The sequence below is a fragment of the Oryzias latipes genome, chromosome 9 (assembly GCF_002234675.1).
Source record: "Oryzias latipes chromosome 9, ASM223467v1".
Classification (NCBI taxonomy): domain Eukaryota; kingdom Metazoa; phylum Chordata; class Actinopteri; order Beloniformes; family Adrianichthyidae; genus Oryzias; species Oryzias latipes.
In genome coordinates, this window is record NC_019867.2 from 31,065,840 (window position 1) to 31,084,568 (window position 18,729).

Here is an 18,729-nt window from a genome sequence, read left to right on the forward strand (position 1 = left end):
TGTGATCCATGCTTGATAAACGTTATTCATACGCGTTTCTTGTGTTCGTCAGTCGTCTATTTGCGCAGAGATGTCCGTCCAGAGTTTCAGCTTATGGGTTTTTAAGTGAATTTGGTTTTGAGCTGAAATTTTTACGTAGCCTATATGCAGCTATTACATAAATCTTGTTCTATTGGGCATGATTTTTTGCGAGATGCATACGCAAATGTGTGTCTTCCCACGACCGTTCCACGTTTGTCTACCAGACTTTTCACCCATTAGCCACCGATGTATAACTTTTAGATCACATATACGGCGCACTTATCATGTTCAAATTACGTCACTGATGCACAAATCACTAATAAATTGCACATAAACAGCACAATTATCACGCACGTTGATTTACGTGTGCTTTGCATGGTTTAGTCGTGCTTCTTCCGTGGTTTTTAACGTGGTTCATTCCTGATAAGTCTGAAAATTTCACGGCAAGACCACAACTTTTTCACTTTTTCCACGTACCTATGACCCATTAATAGGTTCCAATGTGTGACACGCCTTTCAATGAACATAAGTTCTTTAACCCCACTTCTTTGTTGTTTTTTTTTTAAGATTTTCCCTTTTCTGTTTGTATTATTTTCAAGCTAAGGCGGTTTATGCTGCCCTTGTGTCCATAGCTTTGCCTGTATATATTTTACTATTAACACTAAAGCTTTATTTTTCTGCTTCTCGTCGATGGTTTGTGTTGGGTTCATTTAGGAACAGTTTTTATGTCTCTGTCTGTCAGAAGGGTCAGACTTTCTTTGTGTACTTAGTGCTCACAATTGGATGGTCACATCGTGCCGGAAGACCGTTTAATGCGGTTTTGATCAGAAGTTGAAAACCAAGTAATAAATCAACTTCAACACATATTTTAATTCAATTTTACTTTTATAGCCCAATATCACTACAGTTATCTCAATGGGCTTCACACCGGTAATTTTACAAAACATCAAATGTTGTAAAATACAAAAGCTGATGGCTAAACCAAACAGACTGAACCAAACTGGGCATGCCCGCCCTAACACACTCTTACATTTTATAGATACTAAATCAAGCTATTGAAAGGAAAAACACATTTTCTTGTGTTTTCACAACAGGCTCTTGTGATTTTTGAACAAATATTACAGGTGTTAACGTTTAGAGCTTTCAGATGTCTAACTCTTCTCCAATAAGTAAATGTTTTTTCTTCTGTAGTACAAATAAAAATCCCAAAGTGCTGCACAATTGTAAAAACCCTTCAAATCACAGCCAGACATCATAAATATATCGCAGACTAAAAACACAAAAGGCTACATCAGATGAACTGAAAGCTCTACTGAATAAAACGTCTTGCTCTGACCTTTAAAAACAGTCAAGGCGTCAATCTGTCGTGATGGCAAAGGGATGGCGTTCCAAAGACGAGGAGCGACGGCCTTAAAGGCAAGGCGTCCTCTGGTTTCAAAGCAGCTTTAGGGGACTGGTTTGAAGAGTAGAGGGTTAAAGGTCAGCAATGTACACAGAGGTTTGTTCATGTATAAGTACAAGTCTAAAGTCAGTTCTAGAACAACGTGAAAAAGACCTTAAAGGAATCCTGTGCTTATTGGCTCCTGTTAAATGCTTTTAGCGGAGGTTTGAACAAGTTTCAGATGTTTTAAAGAGCTTTTAATTTAAAGAAGAATAAATAAAAGCATGAATTACCAGCTCACGGTCAGGTGTAGATGAGAAGTTTTGTAATTTTGCCACATTTCTCTGGCCGTTTTGGTGTCCTTCCAAAGAGAGAGGTTCGTCAAACACCCCTATGGTTTCTGGCACTCGACCGTACAGAGGAGCTCAGAGAGCTCAAGGGTTGAGAGGTTTGTTCTTCCGCTTGAAGCTGACATTACAGAACACTAGAGGGCGTTTCCGTGAAACATAATGTTGTTGACGCTGTGACTCGCCCTTGTTCAAGTCAACTTTTGATTAGTGTTTAAATCCCTCCTTAAAGTGGGCGTGGTTGTGGTGTTACTTCACACAAAAGTTCTTTCCTGCACCACCTCTGACTAGATCTTTAGTTACTACAGCTTTGAGGACATTGAGTGGATAGCAGTGCTGCTGCTTGGTTTCTAGGTTTCTTTTAAAGAAAGAGCTCCATCTCTGTTTTGGAAGTAAATTTCTTCTGTTCCCGTTCTCCAGAATATAAAGCAGACATGCTTGAAAACTGCAGAGTTCTATAAATGTATGACACGTCCAAATGGAAACGTGAACCAGAGGAGCTTATGGTAATGTGGTAACATTTGTAATAGTTTGATAAAGATGGTTGTTTTTGTGGCACTAACGGTTTGTGCGTTCATCTGCTTGGCACCGGCGATGGAGCTGAAGCATTATGAATGTCCATCAGGAGTTGGATGGAGAAACCGAGGCCGACTGTGCATCATGATGACTCTGTGTGCATGTGTGAGGTTTGTGGTGAAAATGCTGACTCGACATTCTCAGAAGTCAGTCTGGATCCTGCTGCCAAAGCGGGAGGCGTTGTACTCTGAAACCTCCTGTTAGGGGCGTGTCTGTGTGAAACCGTGGTGTTTCAGTTCAGCATGGCGTTGATGCGTCTTTGTCCACCACTCCAGTCTGGAATCAGAGCCAAAGGTCTCCTTGAATCTCAGGAACTAGAGGGTGGTGAACACGAGACGCTGATGATGCTGCTGTGTTAAACAGGGCAGGGGTCACTAACGTCATCTGGATGTTTCTCTCCTTTGGTGCTCCCCGCCCCCCCTCCAGACCTGGCTGTGTTCAAGGAGAGGCTGAGAATCCTCACGGTTGGAGGTACGAGAAGCAGCGCTGCTCTGAAGCTCGTGTTTAGTTTGCTGTAGCTGTTCTGCTGAGGTTCTGGATGACCCGACCCGTACCCTGCTGCCTGCAGGTTCAGGCCCAGCCTGCAGACACCAGGCTGTCGTCCTGAGCTCCTGCCTGCTGTGCTGTAGACGGAGGAGGCCACGCAGCATGTGGTTCAGTTCATTTGTGCAGCGGTGGGGGCCTGAACCTGCTGCACCTGCTGTTTCTGGATATAACTCAGTCTGAACCGTAAAGAAGTTCAGAAAAGTGATGCCTTCTCCGTGTCTTTAGCTGCTTCTCTGCTTCTCTTACAGTCCCGTTCTGTGCAAAAGTCTGTAGACCCTCCCCTCTTTTTTTAGAGTAGAAGGCCCTCCCCTCGGTAGTCATGAAGTGTGCTTGTGAGTTGACACCCACCCACCACATATCTAGTTGGGAAAACATTTATCACCACAGGGGAAAACGCATCACAAGACTCACAGTTCGGATCGTGTCCGTTTTTTTGATCAGTACAAAGGAGGAAAAAAACGGACAAACTGACCTTTGACCGGGTTGAGTATCTGGAGCATCACGTTTGCGGGGTCGATTAAATGCTCAAAGTGGCCAAAAAAAGAGGACGATCATGTGAATCTATTTTTGTTAAAAAGGAATGCTGTTCCACGAGAGAATTTTACAAGAAACTGAAGATTTCCTTCAACGGTGTGTTGTCCTGTCTTCAGAGAACAGCACCAACAAGTCAACGGAAACTTTGTCAATCTCTACAATGCTTTCACATACATAGAAATAGAAATTCCGTTTCTCTTCAAACTCCAGTCTAACGGGGAATCATCTTTAAATTACAGAATAAGACAAACAATCAAGGTGGCTATAAAGTCACTGAATATAAAATGACTGTAAAAATTAGAAAAAGGCGACGCGATGTGAGAAACACTGCATAAAACAACATAATTTCAGTTTCCCAGTAACAGTTTAAGTCAACATAACTTAAATTATACACCAAATGACCCTCGTCTACATACATGCAGAAAGAGTGCCTGACGCCATCTGTCAAGCAAGGTGGGGGTATGTAATGGTCTGGGGTGCTGCTAAGGTGGGAGATTTGTTCTGAGTTAAGGGAGTTTAAAGAAGGAAGGCTATCACTCCATTCTGCCATCCCATGCCACAGCCTGTGGACAGCGCTTGGTTGAAGCCAGTTTTTTTGGGGGGGGAGGGGGATGACCCAGAGCACACCTCCAAATCATGCAAGAGAAGAAGAAGCAGCAGGTATTCTGTCTGTAATGGAGTGGCCAGCGCAGTCGCCACATCTGTTGTAAATGCTAAATGGCTTTTTCTACCGTCCTCAAAGGCCCAAAGCGCCGCTGCCGAACACTGGCGCCAACCCCACCAGCAAGGTGGCGTTCAGTGTCTTGCCCAAGGACACTTTGACACATGGGCGGCAAGCCGGGTATTGAACTTGCGAAGTAAAATTTCTCCAGATTACCTTCAACAAATTATTAGCCAGAACGCCAAAGGTCTGCGATGCTGGAATTACTGCAAATGGAGGAATTTACATGAGTAACAGTTGTTTGCAAGCAGACACATTTTCTTTTTTAGTTGTTCATAAGACCTCGGCTGCTGGTGGATGTGCTCTGTGGCAGCAGGAGATGGGCCGTCTGGGCTCCACGAGCCGTGATGTCTGCTCCTCTGAGCCCAGCAGGTCCAAACCCTCCACTGCTGTTGGTAATCATGAAGAGATCAATCTCTGAACTCTGCCGGGAACATTTACGCTCCAACACCTCCAGGGCTCCAGACTAACTTTGTTCACTAGGAGCACAGTGGCCCCCAACTGAAAATTTTAGGGGCACAACCAGAAAATTTAGGGGCGCATACCGTAAATCAACATGCTAACCCAATCTACTAATTTCCACTGTATTACTAATACTTTAATAATAGATGCAGAGATTACAATGTGCTGTTTCAAATTCAGTGTCACATTTTATTCTGCACTTTTGAAGATGCAACGAGGTAAACTGACAAAAGCATCACTGTCATGACAGTACAAATAGTAAAGAAAACAGATGGAAATGTATGTTGGTGACACCAAATAAGTGCAGCCAAGATGCACAATAAGCGTGTTTTAGATCACCCAGGTGGACGCAACGCTGCACAGATCACCTGGTTTGAGACGTATATTTTTGTTTTTGCTCCAACATCTCCTGTCAATCATCACAAAAATATCGCGGGAAAGGGGTGGGAGCAAGACCCCAACCTGAGCGAACGCAGCTGGAAATTTAGTACTGCACTGACTGAAAGCTGCCCTACAGACTACAAAACAATGCATTATGGGACATGTGTGCTGATGGTTTTTGTAGTTCACTGATCAATCAAAATAATTTAAAATACCAATTGATTAAAAAAAAGGCTACATACATTACAAAACATTCAAATAAATATAAAATATATAATAACACAGATCATACTGAGGGAGAGAGGAATATTAAAACTAAATTGAATGTTAAGGACAACTCCCATTTCCTGTTGTCCTTCATTCGCCTTCACCCCCCCCCCCCCCCCCCAGCACGGATGTATTTAGAAAATTACGAGCGAATAGATACGTTCTAAAGGAAAGTAAGGAATTCCTTAATGTGGTCCGGGGAGGGGGCTGTCAGGCTTCCTGCTTTCAAACCCTGTCATTGTCACGCCCCCCAAGAGTCATTTACCCCACTGTGATTGGTTGGTCAGCTCCGCGCACGACAATGAAAAAGTGTCTTTCATACAAACTGGAGGGCCGCATTAAAATTGAACTTTCATATTAAGGCGGGGACCGCAAAATATCATCTTGGAGGCCGCGAGTTTGAGACCCCTGCTGTACACTCTGGCCCTGGTACACTAGCCGCAGGTCTGAAGAACGAATCAATAGTTCGCTTGCCCATAGCTCAGACGCACATATCAGGTTGTGATGATATTTGACTCAGTTTCCTTCCCACAGATGTTTACGCGCGCGCGAATATCTCTAGGCCCCGCCCCCTCCACGCATTTTAGCCACTCACAGTGGCTTTCCCTATTCTTCTCACACGCAGTGGCCGCCTCACACACAGGTATCACGCGAGTGTGTGCTCGCGTTTGATGAATATGTGCACGAGTGTGTGTGTGTCTGCCTGCGTGCGTGTGCGCTCGCGTCTCATTGATTATTTCATTGATCATTGACGTGCCCCTTCTACGTTTGATGTATTAAAAATACGAAGGGTGGGGGAGGCAAATTTACTGGTAGCACATGTGCGAATGGATGTAAAATTTAGTCGCACACTCTCAAATTTTGGTCGCAAAATGCAACCAATTGGTCGCAGTCTGGAGCCCTGACCTCAAAGAAACCGGTTTGTCTTCCTCCAGGAGCAGGCGAGGTTTTCCTTAAGAGTGGTGGTACTTCAGACAATATGACATAAGTAAAGTTAAAAGCAGACATCCAAGTCAAGTATTGACTCAAATAAGAGGCAGAGGTTTGAAAAAGGATCTGATTATTCCTGTTAAAGAGCCCATATCCTGCTTTTCTAAAGCCTTTCAGAGTAAACTAGATCCACATATAGGATAATAAATTACCTTTGGCGCACTAAAGCCATTATTTTGTGAATTAAGTTATTTTCGCACTCGTTTTTGTACCCAGAAGTAAGACGACTCGATTTCTGAGGCTCCGCCTCTCTCTCCTTGTGGGTGCCGCCCATTTCATGACGTCATCCTAGAGTCGGCCTCTGCAGCGTTTCTGCATTTCTCCAACAAAAACTAACATCCAAACTTTTCCAAAGATGGATGTGCAGATTGTTTCTAGCAAAGGAAAGCATTTAGCCGATCACCGCTAGCTCCACTGAGAAAGTGGGCGTGTATGTTAGCCTGGGGGCGGAGCTGGCACTACAGACTCTTCCTGCCCTCACTTTGTGATGTCACAATGTGAGGACCTGCTCCTTTTTGTGGATTGGGAGGGGCTCAGAGTAGGTTTTTAGAGGAGTATTCAGAGATGCATGGATGGTTTCAAAATACGGCTTTGGGATTGTGTTTGAGAGGAATGAAAATGATAAAACACTTTCATGCCCTTTGATGTGAAGAATTATTAATAAAACATCCTTTTCAGACCTATAGGCTCTAAGAGAGACATTAATTATATTACCAGAAAGACATCAGATGTTAAAAAAATAAAATCCTAGTTTATTTCTTAAATCTCTATTTGGCAGCAAACTCTGACAATGACTGAGGCCTGTGAAGCAGAGCTTTAGTGCAGGGAGAAGATCAGATATTTGTGGTCATGGAAACAGGGCTCCATCCTTTTCTGATCACCAATGAGGGACCAGCTGACCATGTGGTCAGATACGGTTCCATCCCCTCTGAGAATGAAACCTTGGTCTCCGAATGAAACTATGCAGCAGAGATGTTTCTACGCAGCGTGGAAGATGTAATTGTGTGTCTGGGAGAAGCGCAGTTGTGTATATTCTGAGTTTGTGGCTGCAGATGTCTGTTGTTGTACAAACACACAGAAGCTGCAGTGATTCCAGCAGATTCTTTATAGAAGCAGCGCTGCCAGTTTGAAGCTGTGAAAACCGTTTGTCTCAGCAGATTTAAGAACTTTCCTCCTTCTGCTCATCGTCTGGTGGAAGGAGAGGAAAATTAACTTGAAGCTGCGCCCTGATTAGCGTCCTGCCTCGGCTTTTACACGAGCTCTGATTGGTCAAGCCTGCTGTCAATCAACCTAGCTGAAGGAAACGAACCCCGCCCTCCTCTCTTCATCGTAACTCCTCCTCCCTGACTGCTCCTCAGCAGGTCAAATAATTCATTGACCTGCTGGAGCTCATGAGCTGATCCATGCTGATCCCTCTGAACTTCCTGCTCCTCTGGAGCAAGGGGGCGGAGTCAGGGCACAGGGGGGAAAGGCCGGCCTTCATCTGTGCTTCCTGGTGTTTTTTAAAGCATAACTGCAGCAAAGCAGACTTTTGGGACTGTAAAGAGTCTGAACACTAGAGGGCGTTACAGCCTTTGTGGTGGAGCACTGTATTTGGAATGAGTCCCTGAAATGTTTCTCCATTATTGAGCAGATTTGTATCAGTCAGTCATCAATCAGTTTTCATTTACAAGATAAGTTTGACTTGAATACTTTTAATTTCCTAAGAATTTTTTTTTCTTTTTTCACATGTTTGTGCAGCAAAAAACGATTCATGAAAAAACCTACTTTATTTTCTGTGCAGAAATAATCCGATTTGAAAAAATGTTTTAACTGAGAGCAGCAGATCAGCTTCTTCTTCAAACTGGCTCCTCCTCCTCTTCCTCCTCCTGCATGTTTCATTCCTTTTTCACGGCGAGCTGCTCGTTTTCACGCATTCTCACGGTTTCTCCATCTGCTTCCACATCTTGAAATGTTCATTCACTCCCTTCTTTTTTTGTCTCCCTCTTTGCCACCTCCCTGCTGCGTCGCTATGCATGATGGGATGCGTAGGCTTCTACGGCCTGAATGAGTCGGACCTGGATAAGGTGTTCCGGCTGCCCACCACCACCTTCATCGGCGGCTCGGAGACGGCGCTGCCGCTGAAGGAGATCATCCGCCGCCTGGAGGTAAACGAAGAGCACAGGAGCAACATGAACTCTGCTGGAGGGGACCCTAACAAAGACACACGATTGATTAATTTTTTCATTTTAGATATTTTTATTGAACAATAAGATGAGGGAGGCAGGGTTCAAGGTTGGGCCAAAGAAGTCAAATAAAGAGAGCAAAACAAGACCTAACTATCATTACTAAAACAAAGGCTGACGGCTCTTCTGATCTTTATTTGGAACACTAAACTTCAAAGGGTCTGTACCGTATTCTGGTGTTCATTACTCAGTAAAGACAACCTCAAGGAGGAATTTAAACCATTCACACATCTGAGTATTCCTCCTACCGATCCACAAAAACAAGTGGGTTCTCACATTGTGACATCACAAAGTGAGGACCCGCCCCTTCCAGGAAGAGTCTGTACTGCCAGCCCCGCCCCCATTAGCTGCAATGGAACAGTATCAGTAGAAACTCTTCCAACCTGGTCGTTTCCGTCAAACTCGCGTCCCCCACATCAGAGGGACTCGACCTTTTCCAGGCTTTATGTCCGACAAGATTCTTACCCACCGGCCGGTACGAGGCTGGGATGGGACTATTGAGGTTTATTTTGTTTTTTTAAGTCTCCTCTTTGTTTTCCGTTTATTTTTGAGGTTGATTTTTACCTTATTGTTCTGTAAATTATCTGCTGATAGTTTAACCTTTATTGGATGTTATAGATTTTTCCATAACTGTCAACTTTTAGAGTGTGGTAAATAAAATACTCAAGTGGAAGGCTCTTCTTCTGTTTCTCACTGGATCCTCCCAAATACATTTATTCATTGTATTTTCTAGCTTGGACGTTTCGATTTAGTGGTCTAAACTAGACCTGCATCAAAAACGAGTCGCATGTGGTGGAGAACCTTATAGTTTTCCAAAATAAATCTTCCTTCAGAATCGGATTTGAAATGAAACAGAAAAACGTAGGTCGTGTTTTTTCCTTGCAGCCTGGTACCAACTGTCCCAGGCGCCGGTACCAGTCCACGGCCCGGCCATTGGGGACAACGGACCTAGAGGCTTTCTCAGGAGATTTACACCGTAGATTTAAAATGACCAGAGTGGATCTCTTTGCGGCAGTTCTTTTTGTTTGGGCTTCTGCTGTCTCTTTGGAAGCTGAAAGCCGTTCTCCTGTCGGGGAAGATAATTCAGAAAACTCGATGCTAAAAAGGATTTGTTGTTTTACTGATCTGCTGGTGTTTGGGTCTGTGCGTCTTTGTGCAGATGGCGTACTGTCAGCACATTGGCGTGGAGTTCATGTTCATCAACGACCTGGACCAGTGTCAGTGGATCAGGCAGAAGTTCGAGACTCCTGGAGTGATGCAGTTCACGCCGGAGGAGAAGAGGACGCTGCTGGCCCGCATGATCCGCTCCACCAGGTCGGTTTTGGAGGCCCAACGGACCACGGGCCAGTGCACCATCACCTGGGTGTCATCGGCCTGTGTGTGCCTGCAGGTTTGAGGAGTTTCTTCAGAAGAAGTGGTCCGCGGAGAAACGCTTCGGACTGGAGGGATGCGAGTCCCTGATCCCGTCTCTGAAAACCATCATCGATAAGTCCTCGGAGAACGGCGTGGAGAACGTCATCATGGGCATGCCGCACAGGTGAGCAAACCCCGGAATGTAATGAGGGAAGGAGGAGGAACACGTGGACGTTGATTCCCATCCCCTCTCTAATGTCATCATTTCAGTATCCGCTGGTTTGAAGTATTTAAGGGGTCAAACAGAACTTTACGAGTCCATTCAGAATAACAAGTATTTCTACTCGACACGACTGTCGACGCGACTTTGTTCCTGTTTTTATTTTAAACCTTTTAAGTGACTTTCTTTCAACAACAGATGCATTTTCTGAAATTCTGGAAACTGACGTTAGGCACAGATTGTTTTTGCTTCATTATTAGCTAATGCTGCAGCCAGTGACTCCGCCCCTCCCACAGACTGCAGCTGCAGGCAGAGCAGACGCATCGACTGCACCGTTGAGCGGACTTAACTATTTAGTTTGTCTAAAACCTTTTTATTTACCTTGATCTTGGTAAAGCAGATGTTTTTCTACAGTCCAGCCCAAAGAAAAGCTCTTCATATCATTACTGTAGAAATTTCACATTTTTTTTTTCCTCTTTTCTTTATTTTGCACATTTCTTTTGCACATCTCTTTACCTGCACTGTTATGTAAATAGCTCTTTAAATTATACCACATTTTCCTTGTTCTCTTTTTTATTTTTATTTATATTATATTATTCTTACTCTTTTTTTCCTGTCAGTTGTTATGGTAACGAACAAATTTCCCACGTGTGGGATCAATAAAGTATTTCTGATTCTGATTCTGATTCTGATTCTGACATAGAATTGTTATACAAACATGCTGCACTGGTATGTTTTTTATTTGCATTTTCAGCTTTCAGAATTTTGTCATTTTTCGTGTTTCGTACCTTTGATTATAAAATAGTTTTTAGATTAGCCGCATGTGTTGCAACAGTAGAATGTAATAGAGCATCCAGCTTCATTCACACTAAACTATTTTGATTAATTTAGTTTATTTTAGGAATTAAACTCAACAATTTTAAAATCAAATCTAAAATAAAACAAAGTTTTTTTATTCAATCTAGTTGACAATTTAGCATTAAATATAGGACTTAATTTGAAAAGAGCAGTTATCTCACTTCATTTGACGCCTTCGTCACATAATTTTGCATCTTTGAAATCAGGTTGAGCATATTTAGAATAAATAAATGCCTTTTTCTTTTGTTGTTGACCAGCATGCAGCTGGTTTTCCTGTTTGCCAGCCGAGTCTTTCCTCCTGTGTTTGAACTTCACCTCCCCGCTGAAAATCCTCAGCGTTCTCACGTCTCTCCAGGAAACCAAAGTCTCATTTTTTCTGTCTGTGTGTTTAGGGGTCGTCTCAACGTCTTGGCAAACGTGATCCGTAAAGAGTTGGAGCAGATTTTCTGTCAGTTCGACTCCAAGCTGGAGGCTGCTGATGAGGTACAGAGGTGGAGGCTCCTCGATGCTCGTCTGATGAAACGTTCACATGGTTTCAGTCTAACTGCCGCTAAACGCCGTTTTCTGCTTGAAGACACAAAAACACATCTGTGCTCAGAGTCTTGTTCTCCCACCAAAGTCTCAAACATCACAGCAGTGAGGGTTCACCTCACTTCAGTTCCTCTCCACTTCCTTGTTCTCTTCTGAGAGGAACGGCACAAACCACCCAAATTCCAGGTTCCATTCGGGTGCAAATAAAACATGTTTTTAACCAAAACCTGTTTTGATTTTGGGGAAATTTGACCCTTCAAACCATCAAAACTATGTTAAACCAATGAAAACATGGAGTTTGAAGCATCGGATCACCTCGGTTTACGTGGGTCTTCTGAGCTGAAGGAGCTGCTGGACGTTCCTCTTCCTCACCGCCCGTCTGCCGTCTGCAGGGCTCCGGAGATGTGAAGTACCACCTGGGAATGTACCATCGCCGCATCAACCGCGTGACGGACCGGAACATCACCTTATCTCTGGTGGCAAACCCGTCCCACCTGGAGGCCGTGGACCCCGTGGTTCAGGGCAAAACCAAAGCCGAGCAGTTCTACTGCGGAGACAACGACGGGAAACGGGTAAATAGAGCAGACACGTGCACGTTAACATTGGGAGTGGGGTCATCTGGACCCCGCAAGATAGCACAAGGGTTAATAAATAAAATAGCACATGACGCCATTACGGCTTTTCGAAAAAAAAATTCTGCTATGCTTAAAAGGAAGTAATTATTCACAGTTTGGATTTTACTGGCAGTTTTGTTCCGGTAAATTTTTCTTCGCACGAAACTCCTGACGCTGCGATCCGCCCGGCGCCGTTTCCCCCGTCAGTCCTGCTGAAGTTCCTTCAGGCAGTGCAGGGTTTACAGCATGAAAGGCATCTCTAACATTCGATTCTCTCCGTCGTTTTCAGAAGAACGTTTACTCTTCAATCAGAATATTATCTAAACATAAATGTGAATCTTTTCATTTTTCAAGTCCGGCAGAGCATTTCATGCATGAAGCTGTTTGACATGTTGTGGATGTGTTTTTACCTTTTGTGTGTCCATTTCACCGTCAGAATGAGGCAGTCGTTGAGCGTCACAAACGTTGCTAAACCTTCATGACTCTGCAGGGAAGCAGCGTCTCTGCTGACCAAGTTCTGAAATTAACAATTGGGAGTTTCTATAAAAAAAAAAAAAACTAATTTATATATGTTGGGACTTCCTCTCTGCTTGTGTTCAGCATATCCTTTTATGAGACTAAGCTTTTATTCTGTGTCAAATGATGCCATCGTGTGGCCGGTAGATTTTTTTATTTCATTTTAATCTCGGCCGGTGAGTCAGAACTGGACTTTCAGCGGCTGCTGCCGGAACGCTTCTCCACGAGTGTGTTTGTGTTTGCAGGTGATGTCCATCCTGCTCCACGGAGACGCTGCCTTTGCAGGTCAGGGAATCGTTTACGAGACCTTTCACCTGTCCGACCTGCCTTCCTACACCACGCACGGCACCGTGCACGTGGTCGTCAACAACCAGGTAACCAGACGAAGCAAAGCCAGGTTTTCCCCCCGCCTGTTCTTTTGTAAGCGTCCTGCTTTTGCAGATCGGCTTCACCACAGACCCCCGCATGGCGCGCTCCTCCCCCTATCCCACCGATGTCGCCCGGGTCGTCAACGCCCCCATCTTCCACGTCAACGCCGACGACCCAGAGGCCGTCATCTATGTCTGCAAGGTGGCCGCCGAGTGGAGAGCCACGTTTCACAAAGACGTGGTGGTGGACCTGGTGAGTGACGACTGCACTGAAACCATCGCTGCAGACCGAAAAATCAGAAAGATCTCCTCCAAAAAGGGCCTCTTGTGCAGTTTTGTTGGACATAAACGTCCTACACCAGGGATGGGCAACTCCAGGCCTCGAGGGCCGGTGTGGTTTCCAGAAATCCAAGGCCTACACATGACCGATTATCTGCTTCAGGCGTGTCCAGCCGATTAGAACACGCCAGAGCAGGGCATGTTGGAAAACAGTGCAGTTGCACATCCCTGCACTTTAAAAAGAGGTGGCCTAAAAATACGAGAAGAACCCTAACCTTAAAAAGAAAATCACTGGAAAGTAGTAAACCTGTCTTTGGAGAAAATCCGTAGTACTTAACAAGAAATCTAGAAACAAGGAGTTCCACACAAAAATGAGCTAAAACGCTGGCTGTTGGAGGGAATTACCGCCTTTTTTGGACTCTAAGACACCGGCTGTTGTTGAGCAAATTAAAAAATTCATGAGCTGTTGTTTATTTTTTAATAAATCACACAAACCACTCTGGAGGATAAGAAATACCGCTGGGAAAACGGGAAAAAACGGTGACTCTGAAGATTACGGTACAGTAAACCCTTGTTTTTCGCGGGGGTTACGTTCCAAAAAGAACCCGTGATAGGCAAAATCCGTGAAGTAGAAACCTTTACTTTTTTAACAATTATTATACAATTAAATACTCTATTACACATTGAAAAGAAAGAACAAACCATTTTACAGGCTCAAGCTTTTTTTTTCACCAATAAAAGTACTTTAGAAGCGTTTTTTGCAATAAATAACTTCTGTACTGTACTGTCAAATAATAATTTGAATCATTCATGTGAACAGAAGACTTCAAATTGCGTAGATTAGCCCCGCCCACCGCGACCCGACGAATTGGATTAAACGGGAGAAAATTTAAAATGATCATGAAAAAAACACAAAGTACAGTCGGACCAATAGTGACTCGGGTGTATTTCACTGCTCTTCAGACTGAGCCGCTGCATCCTGTTTTCACCTTTTGAAGCCCGCGGTGCAGCTGTCTTTGTTCAGGAGAAGAACATAATGATTGACAGTTGTTGTCGCTCTTTTTTCTATGGGTTTTAGAGAAACTTGAAATTGCAAGATGATTTGCACGTACGTGTTGTAAATTTGGCAAGCTGTTTTACGTACGTGTACATATTAAACTGCAACGTTATTGACGCACAGGTGGAGAAGAAGCGGAGTGACTCTTTAGCCAATCAGAATGCAGAACACAATGCACGATGCAAATCCGTGAAGTAGTGAAACCGTGAAAAGTAAACCATGTTATAGAGAGGGATCACTGTACTTCAAATCGATGTCATACCACCAACAACACATATTTGTTTTGCTAGTGACATAAACTAGTGTGATAAGCAGGAATGATTCATTTTAAAAGAAAACAATGAGAATACCGTCTTAGCTAAATAAATCTTGAAAATCTGAACTAGCACTTATTCTGTGAACATGAATCTAGATTTAAAAAAAAAAAATGTTAAAACTTTGAGAATTAATGTGGCTTCTCCACATTATGAGGTTATTCTTTTTAATAAAATACATTCAGACGTCTTATGAACACTTCTAATTAAGGTAATTTGGTTTTGTTTTATTGCCAAGAGTATAAAGCAAAATGAATTTGACTCATTTTAGTCAAATGTTTTTGTTTCTAGAATTCAGCTCTTAATGAGACACTTTTTCTGAAACGTGCTGATTATGAGAAAAGCGTGGAAAGCTGTAGAGCAAAAATAAGTTAAAACATCTACACACCTGTAAAATGTCTTGAATGTCAAAAAAATTATATATAAATATAAATTTCTGCAGGGATCAAATCGTTTAGAGTGTAAAGAAACAATCTGAAGTTTTGAGATTCAGTTTGAATCAAAGCTCTACATCTCTAGCAGCTCTTTCTGACACTGAGATGTTCTCCGAATGCTGAAGAACATGTGAAGAACACGCATGTTCTTTTGTTCAGCCGTGTCCTTTTCCCCCACGAAGCTTTCGTTCAGAAACCCGGTTTCCATCTCGGTGTTTGTTGCTGTTCTATAGAAGACGGATCCTCTTGACTTGGATCTGTTCCGGCCTGGCTTTAGGCAGAACAGCAGGACTTGGCGTGACCGCCGTGCACGTGTGCTTGTGTGCAGGTCTGCTACCGCCGGATGGGTCACAATGAGATGGACGAGCCCATGTTCACCCAGCCGCTCATGTACAAGCAGATCAAGAAGCAGAAGCCGGTCCTGCACAAGTACGCCGAGAAGCTGATCGCAGAGGGAGTCGTGAGCAGACAGGAGTACGAGGTAACCCCAGCAGAACCTGACTGCCATGTCGGAGCTCACCTTTAAAACCCTGCACTGCCCCCCCGGGGGAGGGGGGGCCTTCACTGCCACAGAAGCACCAAATACACCAGTTTAGGGGTAAAGACAAAACAGTCATTCCTGACGTTTATTTCCAAATCTAGAGCAGCAACCAGAGATATTTTCTCTGTTTCAAGAAACAGAAACCATCTTGGTGGGTTTTAAAGCCCCCCCCCCCCAGTGAAAATGACGTTTTTGGTGACTTTAACATGTTCTTGTGGCATTTGTCTGACGTGGCACATATAGAAACCAAATTAGGATTACAATGGCATTTCTGAGTATTTCTTTATTCAAATCGTTGAGAATCAGGAGCAGAAAAATATTCCCGTTTAAATAAAAAGCATATATTTGTTACGTAGAAACTACAACCGGCAGGTAACGAGCTTCCTGCTCCGCCCCTTTCTGATCATCCACTGTCAGACAAACAGATCCATGAACGTCTTTGTTTTCCTGGTCTGAGCTGGAATCTGGATCAGAACTGGACGGCTGGACAGCTACGAGGGGGTGTGACAAAGGGATGATGGGAAATGAGCCCAGGCTTACTGCTCCCCATCTGTCCCACCCACAACTGTGATCTAGAAAATGACACAGGGTTGGGGTTTTTTAATATTTTGGCTAAAAGCAGCAGAATTATAATTAAAAGACTGGGAACGCTTTGAAAACTGATCAGAAGATGATCGGAGTGGGACTTGAAATAAGACTGTAGATAAATTAAACCTGATCCTTTAAAAAAGCTCATCAGACGGGAATTGGATGTGCAGAAGTCAGCACGTTCACTCACTTCCACCTTCAAAAGACCCACCAGAGACCCAGTAAAGGCTTCACAGCTCTGTCTGTTCTTCTGTGTGCAGGAGGAAATCTCAAAGTACGATAAAATCTGCGAGGAGGCGTACGCTCGCTCCAAAGACGAGAAGATCCTCCACATCAAGCATTGGCTGGACTCGCCCTGGCCCGGTGAGTCGGGGAGGCTCGGTGGAGCCGGGTTGGCTCTAAAAGCGATGCAGAGAAATCCTCTGTTGGTAAAGCTCAGAGTGCAGAGGAGGCTAGAATGAAGGCTCTGAAGTCAAACATGAACAGTACTGCAGACGTTTCCACGCGCTCAGAAACCGATCCTAAAGGTTTGTCCAAAGGCCAGCCTGAACCAGAGATGTGACAAACGTCATCGGGCTCTGAGCCTGGAAGGTATTCAGCTGACTCATCACCAACAGTATTGTGATTTTATAAAACAACTCTAAAAAGAATTGATAAAATCAAAGTGTTTGTGGGAAATCCTCTGCCCTCCGTCTGGTTTGAAGCAGTTTCTATTTGGAACTTAAAGGTTAATCTGACTGAGGGAGGAACCGGGGGCTTCAGTTCTGGCTCTGGATTCCTAATCCACCAAAATCCGTCTGAATTCTCCCTGCAGCCTCCTTTAGGGGGAGCTCTGCTGGTCCTGGATCTGCCGCCGTGGCCAGGAGTCATGCGGCGTTTCATGACTTCTGTGGATAGAATCGATGACACGGCAGACAGAAGAGCTTCAGTTCGGCTTCACACGCCATGTGGGGCTGTTTTCGTCAAGCTGTGACCTGCTGCCCCCCCAGAACAGACGGAAAGAGCTCTTCACACGGGTGGAGGACGGGTGTAGCGTCAGATTTACCTGTCCGTCCTCCACCTGGCAAGAGTTCTTAAAGTGATGAAAGAAATGGCTAAAATGAGACTCCACCCCTCCACCACCCAATGAGGGCGTCTGCAGAGATGTGCCACGTTAAAACCACAGAAGTACGAATAAACCACGCAAAGAAGACGTAAACCAACGTAGAACATGAACCGTGTTTTGATCATGAGCTGTTCAGAGTTTGATAATGAGCTGCACAAATCTTGTGCAGTTGTATGTGATTTTTGTGAGATGCAGACACACATGTGTGTCTTTCCACAACAGACTTTTCACGTATGAACCACCCATGCATGACGTTATATCACGTATACGGCACACACATCACGTTCAAATGACGTCACTGACACACAAATCACTAATGAATTGCATATAAACAGCACAATAATCAGGCATTGTTTATGCACGATTGCCTTATTGTGTAATGGGTACACTACCCAAATCTTTAGGCATTCGGTATAGACTGCTGGAGGGGTGGTCTCCCACTCCCCCGGGCGTCCAGGTCTCCTGTTACTAGCAGCTGTGTGACATGGCCTTTAGGCTCGACAGCTTGTTCTTCTCTAACAGGAACGTTTCTTCATGACTTTGAACGCTTCTCTTATCTTTCTGTAAAATCTCTTGTCTTCAGGTTTTTTCACTCTGGATGGACAGCCCAAGTCCATGAGCTGTCCCTCCACTGGACTGGGCGAGGAGGACCTGAGCCACATTGGACAGGTGGCCTCCTCTGTCCCGGTGGAGGACTTCACCATCCATGGAGGTCTGGCACCCCCTGCAGTGATTTAAATGCCTGGCTCCCCACCTGTGAAGAAAGTGACACGCGCTGCACTCTGTTGATGCAGGTCTGAGTCGAATCCTGAAAGGTCGAGCCGAGATGATCCGGAACCGCACGGTGGACTGGGCTCTGGGAGAATACATGGCGTTTGGATCGCTGCTGAAGGAGGGGATCCACGTCCGACTGTCGGGACAGGACGTAGAGAGAGGGACGTTCAGGTGAGCAGTGGAGGCGGGGCCAGGACCCAGACGTGAGGATCACATTTCGGAAAGTTCAGACGAGGAACTAGAATTACCTCTATAGGGAACTAAATCTGAGAAGACGGAGGACAGACGAGTCCACTCATGTCCGTCTCTCCTCTCAGCCATCGTCATCACGTCCTCCATGACCAGAACGTGGACAAGCGCACCTGCATTCCCATGAACCACATCTCCCCGGACCAGGCGCCGTACACCGTCTGCAACAGCTCTCTGTCGGAGTATGGCGTCCTCGGTGAGTGCGAAGCTCCTCCCCCTCCTCGCCGTTCTGTCCTTCCTGTGGACTCATTGCATTCCTGCTCCTCCAGGCTTCGAACTGGGCTTTGCCATGGCGAGTCCCAACGCCCTGATCCTGTGGGAGGCGCAGTTCGGAGACTTCCACAACACGGCCCAGTGCATCATCGACCAGTTCATCTGCCCCGGCCAGGCCAAGTGGGTCCGACAGAACGGCATCGTGCTGCTGCTGCCGCACGGCATGGAGGGCATGGTGAGGAGCAGAACAGCTGCAGATGCCGC

At 44.8% G+C, this 18,729-nt stretch overlaps 1 protein-coding gene across 3 annotated transcripts in view; it reads left to right on the plus strand.

Moving 5' to 3' along the window:
- LOC101171674 (2-oxoglutarate dehydrogenase, mitochondrial) overlaps positions 1 to 18,729 on the plus strand; it is a 33,727-nt gene that overhangs the window by 11,055 nt on the left and 3,943 nt on the right. For 2 of the 3 annotated variants that reach the window (XM_023958851.1, XM_023958850.1), the window contains exons 5-17: positions 8,258 to 8,373; positions 9,611 to 9,765; positions 9,842 to 9,988; positions 11,275 to 11,365; positions 11,806 to 11,985; positions 12,789 to 12,917; positions 12,985 to 13,164; positions 15,324 to 15,476; positions 16,385 to 16,487; positions 17,813 to 17,941; positions 18,024 to 18,174; positions 18,321 to 18,448; positions 18,522 to 18,700. In XM_023958851.1, the coding sequence (XP_023814619.1) occupies positions 8,258 to 8,373; positions 9,611 to 9,765; positions 9,842 to 9,988; positions 11,275 to 11,365; positions 11,806 to 11,985; positions 12,789 to 12,917; positions 12,985 to 13,164; positions 15,324 to 15,476; positions 16,385 to 16,487; positions 17,813 to 17,941; positions 18,024 to 18,174; positions 18,321 to 18,448; positions 18,522 to 18,700 (1,841 nt within the window). Of the gene's footprint in view, positions 1 to 2,751; positions 2,797 to 8,257; positions 8,374 to 9,610; positions 9,766 to 9,841; positions 9,989 to 11,274; positions 11,366 to 11,805; positions 11,986 to 12,788; positions 12,918 to 12,984; positions 13,165 to 15,323; positions 15,477 to 16,384; positions 16,488 to 17,812; positions 17,942 to 18,023; positions 18,175 to 18,320; positions 18,449 to 18,521; positions 18,701 to 18,729 lie in introns of all 3 variants that reach the window. The other variant, XM_023958849.1, reaches the window with a different exon arrangement.